At 38.3% G+C, this 16502-nt stretch overlaps 1 protein-coding gene across 8 annotated transcripts in view; it reads left to right on the plus strand.

Moving 5' to 3' along the window:
* The window catches only part of LOC110989622 (uncharacterized), a 40488-nt gene extending 25612 nt beyond the window's left edge, over positions 1-14876 (plus strand). For 5 of the 8 annotated variants that reach the window (XM_022254142.2, XM_087140685.1, XM_087140688.1 and 2 more), the window contains 3 exons: positions 4115-4259; positions 5709-5999; positions 8639-14876. In XM_022254142.2, coding sequence (XP_022109834.1) covers positions 4115-4259; positions 5709-5999; positions 8639-9195 — 993 coding nt within the window. In that variant the 3' untranslated portion in view covers positions 9196-14876. Of the gene's footprint in view, positions 1-4101; positions 4260-5708; positions 6000-8638 lie in introns of all 8 variants that reach the window. The other 3 variants (XM_087140683.1, XM_087140684.1, XM_087140682.1) reach the window with 1 other exon arrangement.
* The last annotated feature ends 1626 nt before the right edge of the window (positions 14877-16502 follow it).

Below are 16502 nucleotides of genomic sequence, written 5' to 3' on the forward strand. Positions count from 1 at the left end.
GGAGCCATCTTGTTGTAGCATGGTTGGGTTCGTTGAAGTCCATGAACTCCAGAGGGCTGAAGACAGGGCACTCATACATGTAAAGTATTTATATGATGTGATGGGCAGTCTGTTGTGCAGCACCACATGTACACTCTGGAGATAGGCATAGCTGCCCGTAAAACATGTTGGCATTGAAGCAGCCCAGTCCAGAGCATGGGCGATTGAGAGTGACAACCGATTTGATATCACCCAGTTGGTCAGCATTTCTGAGGACATCTAACAGTTTTACTGTAGTGAGTCATGGATACACCCTTGCAATGGCCGTACTGGTTTGGGTCAATTTGCTGTTAATGTCATCTAACAACCAATCAGCCATAAACCCTTCAGCAACCTTAACAAAGTGGTCTGGCGATGAAATTGGTCTCAATTTGTCTTAAGTAGCAAGTGTAGTTTTAGGGATTGATACCACCACAGTTCTTTTCCATTGTTGGGGAACGACCCCCTCACTATACGAGGTGTTTTTAATATGTCTGTTAAAGGGTTTGTGAGCTCTTAAACAAACTCACAAATTATCCTGGCAGAGACTCCATCTAATCCGGCAGATTTCCCTAGTTTAGTTTTTTTAAGACCTGCGTAAACTTGTTAGTTCTGCACTGTTGGATCTGGTTGGGGGTCTGGTCAGTTTGCTGGCAGTGAAGCATTTTCAAATGGTTTGAGGTAATTGGATATGGAGATGAAGTGGTTGTTAATACAGTTAGCCAAATGCATATTGACGTTGGGTGAGGAGCTGACAACTGGAGCCCAGAGGACTGTAGAATGATCACTCATCTGAATGGCGGAGCAGGTTTGTGGTGTTTGATAATGTTTGGTAATGTTAGTGATGATCTTATCAAGTATTGCTGAGTTGCGGGTGGGCTACTTAACAATTTGGGTGAATCCAGTGACAGCGCAAAGTTCACTTGTATCGATTTGGTTTATGTCATCCAAATGACACCAGCATGGGACTAGTTGGTGTTGATGAAGTCGATACCATCAAGGAGATGATTGATGAGTGCTTGTTCATGTGGGGGCAGTTCGGGCACAAATTATAGTTCCACCAGCAGTCATTTGCCTTTTAACTATGCATGCGCAATTCAGTTACACTCCAAGGTCCTTGTCAGTCAAATTTTTTAAAATTTCACCGTTACTCACATTTCACCATCGGCGGTGATTCTCACAGCGTACATGGTCATTGAAATCTCGTACAATTATTTTCACTATATATGTAGTTCTGAATTCATCAGTTATTCATGAGAAAGTGTTGGTTACACAAGTAAACAACAGGCAGGTTTGACAATTGTTTTCTTGTTCTACTGACAACATACCCGCATGACAGACACCTCAAGCACAATTGTTTAAATTAGAATGACACACAGTTATGTGAGTTTTAATACGCCTTGGTTTATCTCTACCTGCTCTGCAACTACGTTTTGTGATTTTGGCAATATTTAACTGTTTAACGATTGTCCACACTTTGTGGTCTATCCTGCCACAACCTTTGTCTTTAACCAGGAATTTCTTCCCGAAAGCCGACTCTAAGAATTCCGGCCTCGCTTGGCCATGAAAGCCACCTGCCAAACCGCAAATTCTCGGTTTGTGGCCCTGTGTGCTTTGCACGGTGAAAAGGCTCATTGTTCAGTTGCATGCAGCTCTACTCATCCTCCCACATTCTCGTTGCCTTTTCTCAAAGTGAGGACTATTGTGAAGCTGGTGATTATGATGCAAAATCGGTCTTTTCATTTCTGGGCTACGCACAAAGACCAATTACCATATATACAAGAGCCAGGGTCTGCCTTCTTTCACCTTGTTCTCTCAAGCGTGGGCCGGGAATAATAGCTGAAACGCGGGCTGAGGATCTCATTTTTACGGCGGCTATAGCCGCTTCCCGGCTCGAAGGGGTTAAGGAAGTGGTCTCTGTATTGTCAACAAGGATTCATCAGTGTAGTGACACATAGTCAAAACATGTAGGTGATTAATAATGTGCCAAGGCCGCGTGGCTGATAGTCCACACTCGTTAAGAGAAGTAAGATGTGATAACACTCAGATTGGTGGTGGTTGATTGGAGCTGATTTATTTCAATTTACATGTATGATGAAGAGGGATGACCCAGTCAGAAATATAAAAATAAACCCTGTCAACAAAATACATTTAATTCAAAATAATTTTAAGTTGTACACAGAGTTATTTGATCAAATAAATATCAAGCCCATAAGACACAGCGCACATACTGTATATACCACTAGTGTACACGACACGTTCATTCAAGTGGAAAGTTTTTACGACTCAATATGAAAGGTTCACGCCAAAATCTATAAACACAGATCAAATATACAATAGTAACACCAACTAACATCTCCTACATATACATGTATGTGTCTTACAATGTCACCTCATGCCTAATTTGAACACGACTTTCCCCCCAAAATGCAGAAAGTAGCCTGAAAGAATGCACTGATTTATCGTTCTGTCAGCAGTGTGACGCATTGGAAAAAGAGAATAAGACCATATGCATGCTCTTCTGAGTCAACACACAACCCCCCATGATTCGTCCAAGATAATCACAATAAACAGCACTGTCTCTGACTACATGAACGATAGTGACATAAAAGCAAAATAAATTAATAATTCTACTAGTGGCACTCTTTAGAACTCAAGATTTGATCAAAAGTATTCTAACTTTGTTTCCAAAAGGCACATCTCAAGGGGAGTGTGTACCCTAAAAGGAAGACGCAAGAACAGTCACATAGATTATACATGCTCTTCATGAATCATTAATTGTCTCGTGTTGAATGGAGAGTTCAAATCCCTGTAATAAGAGGAATCCTAGATAAGTGATAAGTGACACCCACAAACACGTAGGTAAGGCATGGGCCATGGAATGCATGGAACGCTACTCACAGTATTCAAATTATGCAAGTGTGTTACACAATGTGAATGTACGTGCACATTGCAGTCTGTAATGACAATGAGAACAAAATCACTGAAAATCAGTCCTATCCAGTCCAATCAAGTGACAGTCTTTGGCAGAATGGTTACTTAAAGTAATCACACATCCAATAACAGTAAAACACAAAGACGAAACAAACACTGAAGTAAAAAATCTGACGTTAAAATAGTTGAAATCAAGAGCTAAAACTATAACAGTGCTGGCATGTCAAGAGCGCCCTCATACCTAATACATGTGGGGCAAACACGTTTCCAAAACTACAGTAGATGGTTTGCTGTATTCTCCATTACTTTCTTGTGTCGCTTGTTTGCACTGTGCACAGGTTTTTCAAATACAGTCTTGATCTAAGCTGGAGAGAAATGGTGTAAAATGACTCAAGATCTAACATGTAACTACATGTAGCTTTACATGTAAACCCCTGAACCTAGTATTGGAAGTTACAAACCGTAACCATTTGGCTTTGGTACAAGTTCCTCCACACAGTGAATGGATTTCTTTTCCAGAGCAAAGAGGCCAAACCCAAGGAAGTTTTAAGTTTTTTTTAAACGAACAAATCAGATACTACACACAACTCCAGTGAGACTGCAGGGTGTCCACATAAAAAGTATACCGAGATGAAAATTACTGTAATGGTAATAGTATTTTCTATATGAAAAGAGAAATATACATGTACCTCTAGAAAGGGCAGAATGTCCTCTTTTTAATGGTATACAGCTTGTGATGTTATTGACACAGATGGGTGAACAAACTACTGTAGACTGATGTTAAGGGTACTGAAATCGGCACTGTGACAAGTTTGCATGATTGATTAACAAGGCTCAACCGTGCAAGTGTGCAGAATACCAAATGCGTTTGCTTTAAGAACACATTCTTGAAAACAAGGAATGTACCTAAATTAATCTAATCTGCTTTGTTTTCGCTACTTACCTCATCAGTTTAATGTGCTGTGCCCTCCACATGGCCACCATTCCTGTCAATGAACATCTGACATTTTTGTGTAATTTTTATCTCCGTATACTTTTTATGTGTCGGACACCCTATATAAAGTGAGCACAAATTCAAAGTACTTTTAGTCCATTTAAAAATACACGTTTTGAGAGCAGTGTCCAACTAGTGGCATTAATTTAACACAGGTCTTATTTTCAGGCATTATCAGGCAGAGCACATTATCAGAGGGCCCATACAGCTCCACATTATAGAATGGCTAAAGTCAGCTCCAGCAGTTTCAGCTCATCCTTTACATTCAGCAGTGAAGAGGAGAGTGACAGATCTTCTAGCTCATTTCATCCAGGTCAGAATCTCCCTTCACAAAGTTGCAAATTAGCTGTTTGTGTCCCACAAATTACAAACTTCAATGGGTTTGCACCGTTACCTGAATAACACAATGTCCAACACCTTTATTATGTATTGAAAACAGATCCCAATACTGCAGCCTACCAAAAGATAAAATAAATGAAACAAAACTCCAAAAAGAACCAAATAATCTATAAAGGACAATTTACTGTTTTGCCGCGGCTTGAGTAATGCTGCTTGCCTGGTAATAGACATGAACTTTTGAAAATAGACAGCTTTAAGAACAAACCCAAACTCAATGTTATGATCTGGACTCTTCCTGAAAAACCTCAAAAGTAACAAACCAAGATGAAACAGGAAGCTACATGTAACTCATACTGAAAAATCCTACAAGTCATGTTGAGAAATCTGATTGAACACTGTTGTGATTTGGGATGTATGTTTTAAACGCCGGAGGGACACATACATGTAGTACTGGTATCTGAGGTGAGGCCAAGAGCACTATGCATACATTCTATTTATTTTGGTTTATTTCAATTCTTATCATGGCCTAGAGGCCAAATGGCAAGAATGTTATAATGTTATAGAACTTGAAAACAATTTAAAATGCAGACAAAACAGTTAAAGATTGCAACAGAACCAAGGTAAGTTGTAACTAATGCATACATGTACGTGAGCATGTTCAAACCATGTCTTACATGTACATCACAGCAGGAAACAATTCTTTTGTCATACTCTATCTTGATGATTTTTCACTTTTCTAAAGGAAATCAAGAGTAATAAGGAAACTTTGAATATTAGCTGTCCCTGCATTTTACTGTACAATGCGGAGATGTATGCATGTGTGCAATGCTGACTGAAATGAGTGTAACATGTGGAGATGTCACCTAGTCATATGATCATTTTGGGCCAGTGAAAAAACAGTATTGAAGATAGATGTATGAAAGTTACCAATCTTCAATGGATCTTAAACGTTCTCCTTCATTTGAAGATTATCCCTAATTGAGAAAATAAAGAGAAACAGAAGAAATAATAGAAAGTGTTTTCTTAGATAAAAGCAATATATAAAAACCTGTTGTTATTGTTAAAAAGAAATTCCTAGCAAGTTGGTAAAGATCAACATGGCTTTGGCACTCAACACCTGTAGTCTCCACTTCAGTCAGTTTTCAGCATTGCAGCTTTAATTGCCACTCAGAGGAATGCCAGCTGAGTTACAGTGGCCTTGGAGAAGGTTTAACATTTCTGGGCTAAAATGTCCTCTTAGTGAAAAGCATTTCGAAGGCCAGTGAATGAAAGAAAAAAAAAAGAAACAAAAAGTGACGGAAGGAAAATATTCCTGCCTCCTTTGTTGCTAGACCCAGAAGTACCAGTACAGTATATCCTGATATCTTTGTTGCCTTTCTATTTTTCAACTTTTATCTAAATTTCACCCCTTTTCCCCATCCAGATCACCACCCCAGCACTGGAACCTATTCCTGTCATATTTCGTGTCGAGTTTCCCCAGATAAGCCTGGATACTTTGAGTATCTGCGGCCATATTCAGTCTATTGTTCTCCATTGAAGCGATCAAGAAGTGTTCCTAAAAGCTTTGACGAGAGTTGCAGTTTGCAACACCCTGAGTTGAGTAAAGGCCAAAAGACATACTTGTGGCACACTGCAGCAGTATACAGCATGACGAACCTGAAAGCATTACAGGAGCGGCGTTACAAGCAGTTATTGCAGCACCAAGTAGATATTGGTAAGAAATCATAAACAAATAGGTATAAAAGGGCCATAGAGCAGTATACAGCATGACAAACCTGAAGGCTTACAGCCATTACGGCGTTACAAGTAGTTATTGCAGTATGAAAGGGCCATAGAAAATTATCCAATGACAGGGATGTAATTGATGTTTGTAAGGCTTGTGCTTGGCCAGTCTTGAAAAAGTATGGTACATGTATATTTAAGACCAGCTGGGCTTCAGAAACTGATAATGAACCAAGCCGAAAGTGGGGGTCAGGAGAGGTCCCAATTAGATTATAATGTGCAAACAGAATGGAAAAGTAAAACTTTAAAAGAAAAAAAGAAACACCTGAATCTAGGTTGGGATAAGGCTCTCTCTGAAATGTAAGGCATTGGTATTGAGTTCATGAGTGTTTTCTACCACTATCAGGAACTGTTTCTTTCAAATGGGCTTGGAGGCTTCACGTTCTTGCCCATTCAAATCAAAGAATCTCCACTTTTTTAGTGTTTGTTCTTAACATACAGGAGATGACATGGCATACAAAAGGCTTGTGAGAACAACAGCCTTGTACACATTGATCTTTGTTGACAGCTTTGCTTTTCAACATGAGAATACTGGCAGTCTAGTGACTGATAGGCCTTGCCTTGGGGATCGGAGCCATTTGCAGAAATGATGTTGCCGAGATATTTTGAATGTTTAATCTTTGGGGGGTGTCTCAGCTGTGCCGGATGTTGGTTGGTTGGTAAAGAACTTCTGCCTTTCTAGAGGCTGTCAAAGTGAAGCCATAGAGCCCATCAGCAGCATCAACAAACATTTCTACAGTGAGTTGTACATGCAGGTCAACCACAGTGTAAGTTATTTGGGCATAATCATCAGTGAACAATGCCTCAAGTATGAGCATCCTGAGTGTCATGGTTATTGCTTTCAGTGCACAGAGATTTTTTTTCAGGTACACTTCTCTGTCGAGGTCTTCATGGCACAAGTCACATATGTGAAGAACAGGGCCAAATTTGATGTGGTGATGCTTGGCGTGGTTGTGCTTATGGTTGCTTGCATAGAGATTTCCATTGTTTTGTCACTACATTAAGCAAATTTGTCCTCCAAGGTAGTGTTCTTTTTGCCATGTTTACTGCTTTCAGTGTTCATGAAATACACAGAACATCTGTTACTGTAAAATTGTGTACTTAGCAGCATGACATTGGTCCCTGGTTAAAGAGGACTTGAGCTAATACACAACCCTGTTTGTAAGCTGAAAGGGTACTGAGGAGTGGCCACTTAAGAGAACAGTACCAACAATATCATTTTGATGAATCTCTCATGGACATCAAAGCTTTTATAGAATCATCCATAATTCTTCTCTGTCAATGAATACGGAAAATGTAGAGATCCAAATGTTGCTCAATACATTTTTCCTGGACCTGTCTCACTGTCAGTGTCAGTGATGCTATGACCAGGCCTGAACCCACAATATATCTTATGAAGAGCTTCTTCTTAAACTGAGTGGATGAGGTGAATGTTCCCTGTGATGGAGATGAGTGAAATACTGCTGTAGTTACCACAGTTAGCTTTATTACCTTTGATTTTAATAGGGCTGACAACCATGGAATTTCAGAAGTCCTGTGGTATATAACTGTTTTCTGGTCCCAAATGCATGCTAGGATTCTGTGGAATAAGTGTGCTGTTGCAGGGCTTGCTACCAGCTCAGCTGGAATGCCATCCACACTACCATTTCTAGTTATCTTAATTGCCTTCTTTACTTTATCCAGAGTTGGGGGATACATGTGTAGGTCATTGGTTTCTGTGGAATTTAGCCCAGTGATGCTCAGTCATTGTAAGAGGGCGTGTTCAAAAGGTTGAAGAAGTTTCCCTCTACTGTGAATTTATTCATTTAATTTATTCATTTGTAAAGCACAGATTTCATACAAATATGTTCAAATGCACTGTACAATGAAGACATGTTTTCATGTTCACACATAAAAAGTGGATATGTGTCAGATCTGTAACTGAGTTCATTATTATTTTAAATTTGAAAACAAAAGTTTATCAAAAATGAAATTGGATTTTATAATGAATATAGCAACATTTCGTTTTTATGTCCTCTTTTATTTTTAGAGAAACTCCTTCAATTCTCAGTAGTAATAAGCTTAGTAATAGAAGGATGTGTCTGCACTTATGCGTAGGATTGGTCAGTGGTCCTCTCTGTTGAAAAAAAAGTCTGCTGAACTGTTGTTCAGGGTGAATCAGAAATATTTTGTAATGTTGTGGAATTGTTCAGGTGTTTATAGTTTTACTTTTCTTTTAAGTGAAGATTTCAATTAAAAAATAAACAAAATGGATGTACAATGCAACAAAAGTTTTCCCTTTTTCTATTAGTAAGCACATATACATGTATATACACATGTACTCATAGTCACATTTCTTTCTTGGAGTTGGTCAGTTTTATCACGAGTTTCTGATCTAATTGACTTTTTCTAGGGGTAACAACATGTGTCACTTTTCAAGCCCTTAAACTGCTTTCTTCATTTGCTGAATTTTTTACTGGTATTATTTCTTGGTTGTCTCGTAACTTCCTGCATGGTTATAATGTTGTTCCACCCAAAGGTGTATTTCATTTGCTTGTCTTTTTGTGTAAATCTTTTGCAATTACCTTGCAGGATTCCACACCCAGGAAGAATGTGATCGTTATCTAAGTTATTTGCTTGGCACACGTAAACGCCAATACATTGCTGACCCAAGGGTTTGGAGAGAACCACCTAAAATACCTGTTCGGCAAAAAACTTTTCGGCTTCATCCTCCCTCCAAAAGTCAATCCCCTCGAGACTACCGGTTCTTCCCACAAGGATACAGAGAGTCAGCAAGTGATATGGGCAGTGACAGCAGATGTAGTGCAGACAAGAGAGGTCAGTCTGAAGAACAACTAACTGATGAGTACAGAAAAGGCCAGGCTGGTCTACCTGATGATAAAGAGAAGGCCAGTGATGATAAAGACAAGAAAGATTGCAGTCAGCAAGAGGCTGATGATAACTACTCAGCTTCTGATGAGAAAAGTTTGTCAGGTTCTATTCAAGGCATGTCCCTGTACTATGACCCCAAACGAAGGACCACAGTTACACGGGGACATGAGGAGACAGGAAGAGAAAATGCAGATAACAAAGCCAATCAGAAATCTCCAATCTCAAGTCACCAAAACTATTTCTGGGGATCTCATTGATGAGCTGGTTAATTTGAAGTTTGTGTTCAACATTTCCACACTAAACAGCACACAGCTTTATCCACATATTTACAAATGAGGACCTGCTATTTGTGTCCTTCTATTACTCTGATTGTTTGGAGTTTAATTTGTTATCAACATACTCCATAAGGTTGGTATATCAGGTCCTCAGGGTTGTTTTCTTGTCACAAGTCTTCAGTCATAAAAGATAACAACCAATGAGAGACTTTGAGACGCTTGGTGGCGCCAAACACACCGGTCCTTTTTACCAGTTCTGAGCATGCGCGCGTTGCTTTGAACATACGTGCATAGTTCTTAGCACACGCAATACCTTGAAAAAGGACCGGTATGTCTGCTGCCATTAGCGTCTCAAAGACATTCAGTTGACACTGTATTACATGCTGTGGATTTTCTCATGCTATGCTTTGACTTCATTTTAGTGGCATTTGTAATTTATGATCTCACCAACCTGTTTGATTAAACACGTAAATTTAGAAAAAGGGTCATTTGTAATTTTTGATGGGCTCATTGTCGATTAACAGTGTAGCGAATTCTTGTACTTGCATAGTGTGGTTCATTTCTCATAACTCAGTAGGGGAAAGTGACACTTCATGTTCTTGTTGTTTCCCAAATCTTCAAATAAAGCTCAGATGAATGGTCCTCTTTGATTCCACAGCTTATACTAGGCATCCAAAGATGTTCCAGATAAACTGTGGTCAGACACCAGATATCAATTGACTGGTTTTCTAATTAAAATGTTTGTGAAACTGCACATGACAGCTCATCTCACCTTGAGTTATTGTAGACAAACAGCTGATCATGTCCAAGCGCTTTTTGTCTCCAGTTTCACCTTGTGGGGTAATTTCACTATCAGCATGGCAATTAATCACTAGTCTTCCATGATTAATTACTCAGTGAATGACAAAATAGTTTCTGGTTTCTCATTTTTCATTCAAGATAAATCCTTAAAACACTCTTGCACAGATGTGCTGTTACTTGAATTTATGTCTTATCATTGTGCCATCAGTCAAAAATGTCAAACATGAATTGGTTTACTGAGCCAGGTTACATTTTAAATGGCCTTTAACACATTGTCTGCCGCAAAGGGGCGTTCCCATTTGCCAAACGTATGTGTGCGTGCATATTTAACAGATACCTTTCATGTGTCTATTTGAACACGAGCATTTTACAAATGTATGTCTTCCACACTGCCAGCAGTGTTTTTTGGTGATGTCAGTGTAATTTACATAACAATAGCCTTTCATTTCCTAAACTTGTAGAGGCAGAATCCAGGTACACCTGTGAACACGAGTGTACATGTATATTCTTAGTTGGCAGTCAATGTGTTAAAGGGACAACAGTCATCATACAAGGTTTGCATTTGCTCTTAATACAACAACACACTCAACTGCCGCCATTTATGTACATGTAAATAACTACTGTGCGAACTATTCACTCTTTGCACGCGTTCGCCATAGGCATGCAGAGCCTTGAACTGGCAGCTTGTACAATTGCGTCAGAATGGCTTTGTCAAATGGCATGGTATAAGAACTAACATAGCACATGCAAAATTATGTAAGCAGCATACACAGGAATTACTGAACCAGCTCTATTTATTGTGTAAAGCTGCCAGATCGAGGCTCGGCATGCCTATAGCGGCTGTGTGCAAAGAACGAATAGTGACAGCTTTATAGCTACCATGGAAGTTGGTCATTCATCAGGTGTATATCTCAATTGTCGATGAGTTTGTATGCTGCACTCATGCTTGTATTTTGTAAAATTTCCTCCAAAGTTCTACTGGTAGCATTGTGAACATAATTTTGGAATGCTGAAATAATTCATGCATTTTTCCCAAGACACAATCCAGTCAAAGGTGTCTTTGAAATACAGCTGTTTGTAGCCTACCTGAAATATTGTTGATTTATATTCATTTCAATACCCCTTTGGTAGAGTCAATGCATGTACAGGTATGTGCAGGCTACTGCATGATACTGTAAGCATGCACAACCAACTATTGGTGATCTGCACATGTACTCAGGACAAGTGCGTAAAACGTTCTCCACCATCCTCTATCTTCTTTGCTGGTAGGGAAGGATCCTTCTTGTAGGAACAAATATTAAAGCAATTCACATCATTTGTAAGTTTTATACACAACCTGCTGTAGCCTCCTTTGAACGATAGAAGATCAGCCCCACATTCTATTATCACCATATTTTTCTTTTAAAACTTTAAGAGTGGTTTATGGTATTGGGCAAATGTTAGACAGTACAATAATGTTTGGGCATAAAGGTGGTCTAACAAACTGTTTCGTATTCAGCACACAGGGGGCATCCCAAATCCGAATAATGTTTTGAATGCATGTTCTCATCAGGATGATTTATACATGTATGTTATTTCATATGTAATCCTGCATTTTTTACAAAATTCATTTCAGCATTTAGTCATGAATTCATGTTTATGAAATTGAGAGTTCAGAAAGGAAACTCTTAGGTCTGGAACTTGAAGTGGACTTTGTTTTATAATAAAACAAAAGTTTGAAGATGTTTACCATGTTCTGAAACTGGACCAGGGCCAAATATCGTAATGCTTCTTAGCACACAATACTTGTGGTTTGCTCATGTAAAAAAAAACAACCATTCATCTCACTAGAGACTCTGCATTTTGAAAAGCAAAGGGCACCTCTATTTGAAAGGGAGAAGTGGCTTTAACCACTTGCTGCCGAGTGGATTTTTCTTGAGCAAGACAAGATACCGGGTCCTTTTCAAAATTTTCCGTTTTCAAAATTCTTCAAAAATTCATTATTTCATTTAATGGCCGTTTATACCCACATGAAGGACTCTTTGGGCACTACTCTAAAGCTAACAGTTAACCTTCATTGACTTTTGAATATTTCAGCCAGGTCTGCAGCCTTGGAAAAAGAGCCCAGATTGTGCGGTGTTACGTAAGATTCTGTTGTTTCTGAAACAGGCACAGTGCACTGCTGACCTCTTTTCAATAGGGGCCAGATTAGCATGTGAAGCAGGGGCAGATTTAATTTAGTTTATTTCCTTTGTACGAAATGCAAATATCCACGCACTGTATAGGAGTAGCACCCCCTAGTCTACCCATCCTAAAGTTGCATTGTGGCCCCTCATAATTGTTTACTTGATGACTCATGCAACTGGACAGGCACTGTGGGCATGCTTTGAGCCCAAGTCTCAGCAAGCAGGTTGGCAGTCGGTGAAGTAACACACCTATTAAATACCAGTCAAGTTCTGCCTTGAAAGCTCAGACCTGCGGTGGACTTTGTAGTTAACGCTTGAGTTGAATTGATCTGTAACTTTTCTTAAGTGCTGTGTTGGTTTTGTCGGTTTTGTTGGTTTTGTAGGTTCTTGGTTTTTTCTTGTTAGTTTGGGTTGGTCTTGTTTTAGATTGGTTGAGCCTTACCTTGATTCTGTTGCGGATTTACTTTGGTCTAGGATTGGTCTAATTTCTAAATTTATTTTTGGTCTTGGTCATATTTCTCCTACATTTTAGGGTTGGTTTCAACAATTTTCTGATTTTCGACTTAGTCCTGTTTTTTTAGTTCTCCAGTTGCATTCCTTTTTGGGGGGATACTTTTTAGAAGAAATAAAAGATTTTGTTGTTAGAATCAAGTTTCAGTCCCCGTATCCCTATTCTTTTAGACTTCTTGCGACTCCTCCCTTTTGATCCTGTTGAAAGTTTTTTTTGCGAGTTCCTCAAGTGTTTTGTTTTCTTCAAGTCTCTTCTTTATTTTTTTATTCTCATCTGAAGTGTGCCATTTTTCCCCATTACACATGCAGCGGTGCTGTGTGGCTCATCGCTGCGGTGGTGGAGAGCTTATGTCCCTGGTGGTAGTCCGCTCGCTCTAAATGCCTCAAACCATGGTATACTGTTTTAAAACAAGGCTGTATTATCTCCACTATTGAGAGCAAAAAAAGTGTCGGTAATGCCCAGCTGCTCAGTCTTTTGTGCTGAGCACGGTCTTTTGTTATAAGGCCCAACTCTTTTGTCCCAGTTCCAGGCTTCCCAGCTCTGCATATAAAGTCTATGTACTCGAAAACGGGTCGCCCGGCAGGAAGTGGTTAAGAAGTGAGTAGAAATCTCCATGCATTTTTTGTATTACCATCACCGAATCTTAGAATGTTTGGAACATAGTTTTCAACTGTCCTGTGAAGATAAAATTCTCTACTTTGCTATTTTATTGGGTACATGGGGGCTATATTTTTCTACAATTAGAAATTGTTACCAAATTACTTTTAAACTGCTTGTAAAAATTGTTGTCGATATATGAAATAGATATTTGTAATGGTATTTTTACTAACAAAGTGTGTTCTGTAGATATGTGTAAGTGAATTGAAGTAATGCATCATCAACCTATATTATTAAAATCTTTTTGAAGGCATGGCCTCAATAATAAGTTGACATTTTAAGTATGAAGTTTAAATTTGCCAATGCTACATCTATATAGAAACAATACCGAAGGCTTAAATGTTCTAATTCTTTTACAAAAAGCTCTGAATTTGTGAAACAAAACTTTAAAACCATGTCACTTTTGTGTTTGCCAGAAGAATAATTTTTCAACTAGTTTAAATGTATTTAAAGGTAAAAATCTGTATACTTTTGGAAATTTGGTTTGTCTTGCAGGCTTCAAATACCAGTAAGCAACTTTCAGTTTTTCGTGTCATGAGTACATTTTACTCTGGTCAAGGTCTGATCGCATATTTTTGTGACTGTTAGTGTTCCATCAACATCCCAGAATGTGCATATTCACCATTTTTACATATACACACTTTCGTTACATTCAGTTTTGAAGCTTACAACAGATACTGATAGTATCTTAAACAGTCTTCATTCTGATAAGAAGCTTGGAAAGAGGAGTACATGCTGGAGAGCACTTCTGTATAGTCTAGTGAATATGTACTATGGTGCTATGAAACCATAAATGCGTCCACTTTAGTATTAAGTAGGTTTAAATTGCATTGCTTCTAGATTCATCAAATAATCAGATACTTCCGAAGTTTGGTTCATGAATTCATGATTTCAAAAATTCAATTTTGCATGCAATACACATGTATAAGCTCGGCCTCGGTCACATTTAATAGCTTTATTTCAGTGGAAGCCACTCTTTTGTACCTCTGGGCTATCATTGGTGTTGGCAGTCACACTGAATCAATAAAGATGCCATATATTGGGCTTTACAAACCACACCCTCTCCAGTTAGAAGCAGGAAGTTCTGCTTTGTTTTTTTTTTCATTGGCTCCAACATTGCTCTGGAAGAAAACATTGTGAACTATAGGGAAGCATTTGTGCAATGAACAAGCGTAAAGTGATTGGGTAGAAAATCCTTCTATCATAGTTTTATTCTGTTGGGGGATTTATATTGTAATAACAGAGACCATTGCACTTCAAGATTTACCTTGAATGTAGAATATTGAATTTAACAGGAAAATAAGTGTCTGCAAGTTTTTTTTGTTTATGTGTGTTGGAGTTATGTTAAGCTGTTTTGTTTTGTGCATGTCCGTTTTGCATGTTGCACACATGCGCACACGAAGTCTTACACAATTGATTTTTAAATCTGTTTTAAGCTTAAATATATTAATGTTAATTGCTTGTTGTGTGATACCTGATAACTTGTTCATGCACAGTCGCATAATAAACTTCAAGTATTTATTCAACCATTTGATGGGCAAATGAGGATTTTTTCTCATCGTTGACTGAACCAACAATTTAAATACATGCATTAAAGATCGCTATCTGTAAGCTGAGGCTGAAGACATCATTTCATTCTTGCTTCAATCCTCAGACTCTTGTTATGTGCATGAAGATCACTGTATCACCGAATTTTCATGCAATTGCAATTTTGCCACATATGAACCTAAAATTCCTGAAATATTTTAACCTGAGGGTGCACAGCTATTTATGTCATCAGTCCCATGAGGAACAATTAACTTTCTCAATGAAGAATAACATTACTGGAATCAAGTTCACATTTTATGAATTTCATATTTGGTTTCAACCAGAAGCAAGGGTCAGGAGATTTTGCAAACATTACTGAAGATGTAGATTTACTCCGTGACGTCTGCAAAGACTAGGTATGGACTCTCTTGGTTAAGTTTCTGTGAATTTTCAAAGATTAGATATTTAATTGCCTTTTGTTGCATACCTGATGACATCATCATAAGGTCACTGCAAGACCCTATGTTTAATGTATGGTTTGATGGGCAAATCAAAATTATCCTTCGATTGATGTTTTAAGTGATTTAACCGTGGGGTGTATGTAAAATCATGTTGAAATCAGAGGACTGTTGGGGTTAAAGGTCTTTTCATTGTAACTTCTTGTCTGATCATGTCATCAGCTTTAATCCTCAGCCATGCAATGTCTTCATGGAAGTCATTGTACTTAACAGTTCTCAATTAATTGAAATAAATTTTTCGATGCATCTGAAAAGACTTTTCTTACTTTTTTCAACGTACCGTTTGTGGGCATTAATTTGAGTATTTCATGATGATATCAGTCCAGTTTTGAACACTAATTAGAGAGGGACATCCTAGAAAGCAAGTTATATCTTTTTCCAATTTCAAGTGGAGCCCTTTTCAGTTTCTTAAGTCTTGTGACTTATTGTTAGTGCCAGGTGCTGTCATTTGTAAATTAAGTTAGGGTCAGATGATTTAGCAAACACTTAATAAAGAAGAGACCAAAATTTACTCAACTTGCCACAAAGCATGTTGATTTTATATTGATTATAAAAAATTTTTAGAAAAAATTAATAAAAAGTTTTTGTATTTTTTGCCTTTCTCTTCCTCTCCTTTTGCTTTGTATTCCTCATACATCACTGGGTTTTCTTCCTTAGTTTATTTAAATACACAATTGTCCTGCAAGGCCCCTTCTTCGGACATTTCTCTCTCTTCCTGAGGTCCCAGTTAAATTTCATTTGTAGTTTCTCTGCCATGTTAAGGTTGCTTGTGTAACAGAGCACTTTTGGCTCATACATGTACTGTACATTCGATGTCTACAGTGTGTATGACTTCAGGCAGGGATTGCAACCATTTGAAAGCATGGCTCCATGTATACATGGTGAAAGCTATACTGAAGGATGCTTTAGAAATGTATAAAATTAAAACAACAGAATCAGCACATGATCCATGCATGATAAGCTGAATTGTTCCATTTTTCATAGGTAAAACCACAGAGCTCTATGGTAAAGCCAATGAAATGGCTGTGAACACAGAGTGTAATGCTAAAAACTTGTGTAGGTAGATGGTTTTAAACTTGTTAAAAAAAGTGTCCTTTCCTGAACACTCTT

The sequence above is a fragment of the Acanthaster planci genome, linkage group LG09 (genome assembly GCF_054643075.1).
Source record: "Acanthaster planci isolate LZ-2023a linkage group LG09, COTS_SCS, whole genome shotgun sequence".
In the NCBI taxonomy this organism is placed as follows: domain Eukaryota; kingdom Metazoa; phylum Echinodermata; class Asteroidea; order Valvatida; family Acanthasteridae; genus Acanthaster; species Acanthaster planci.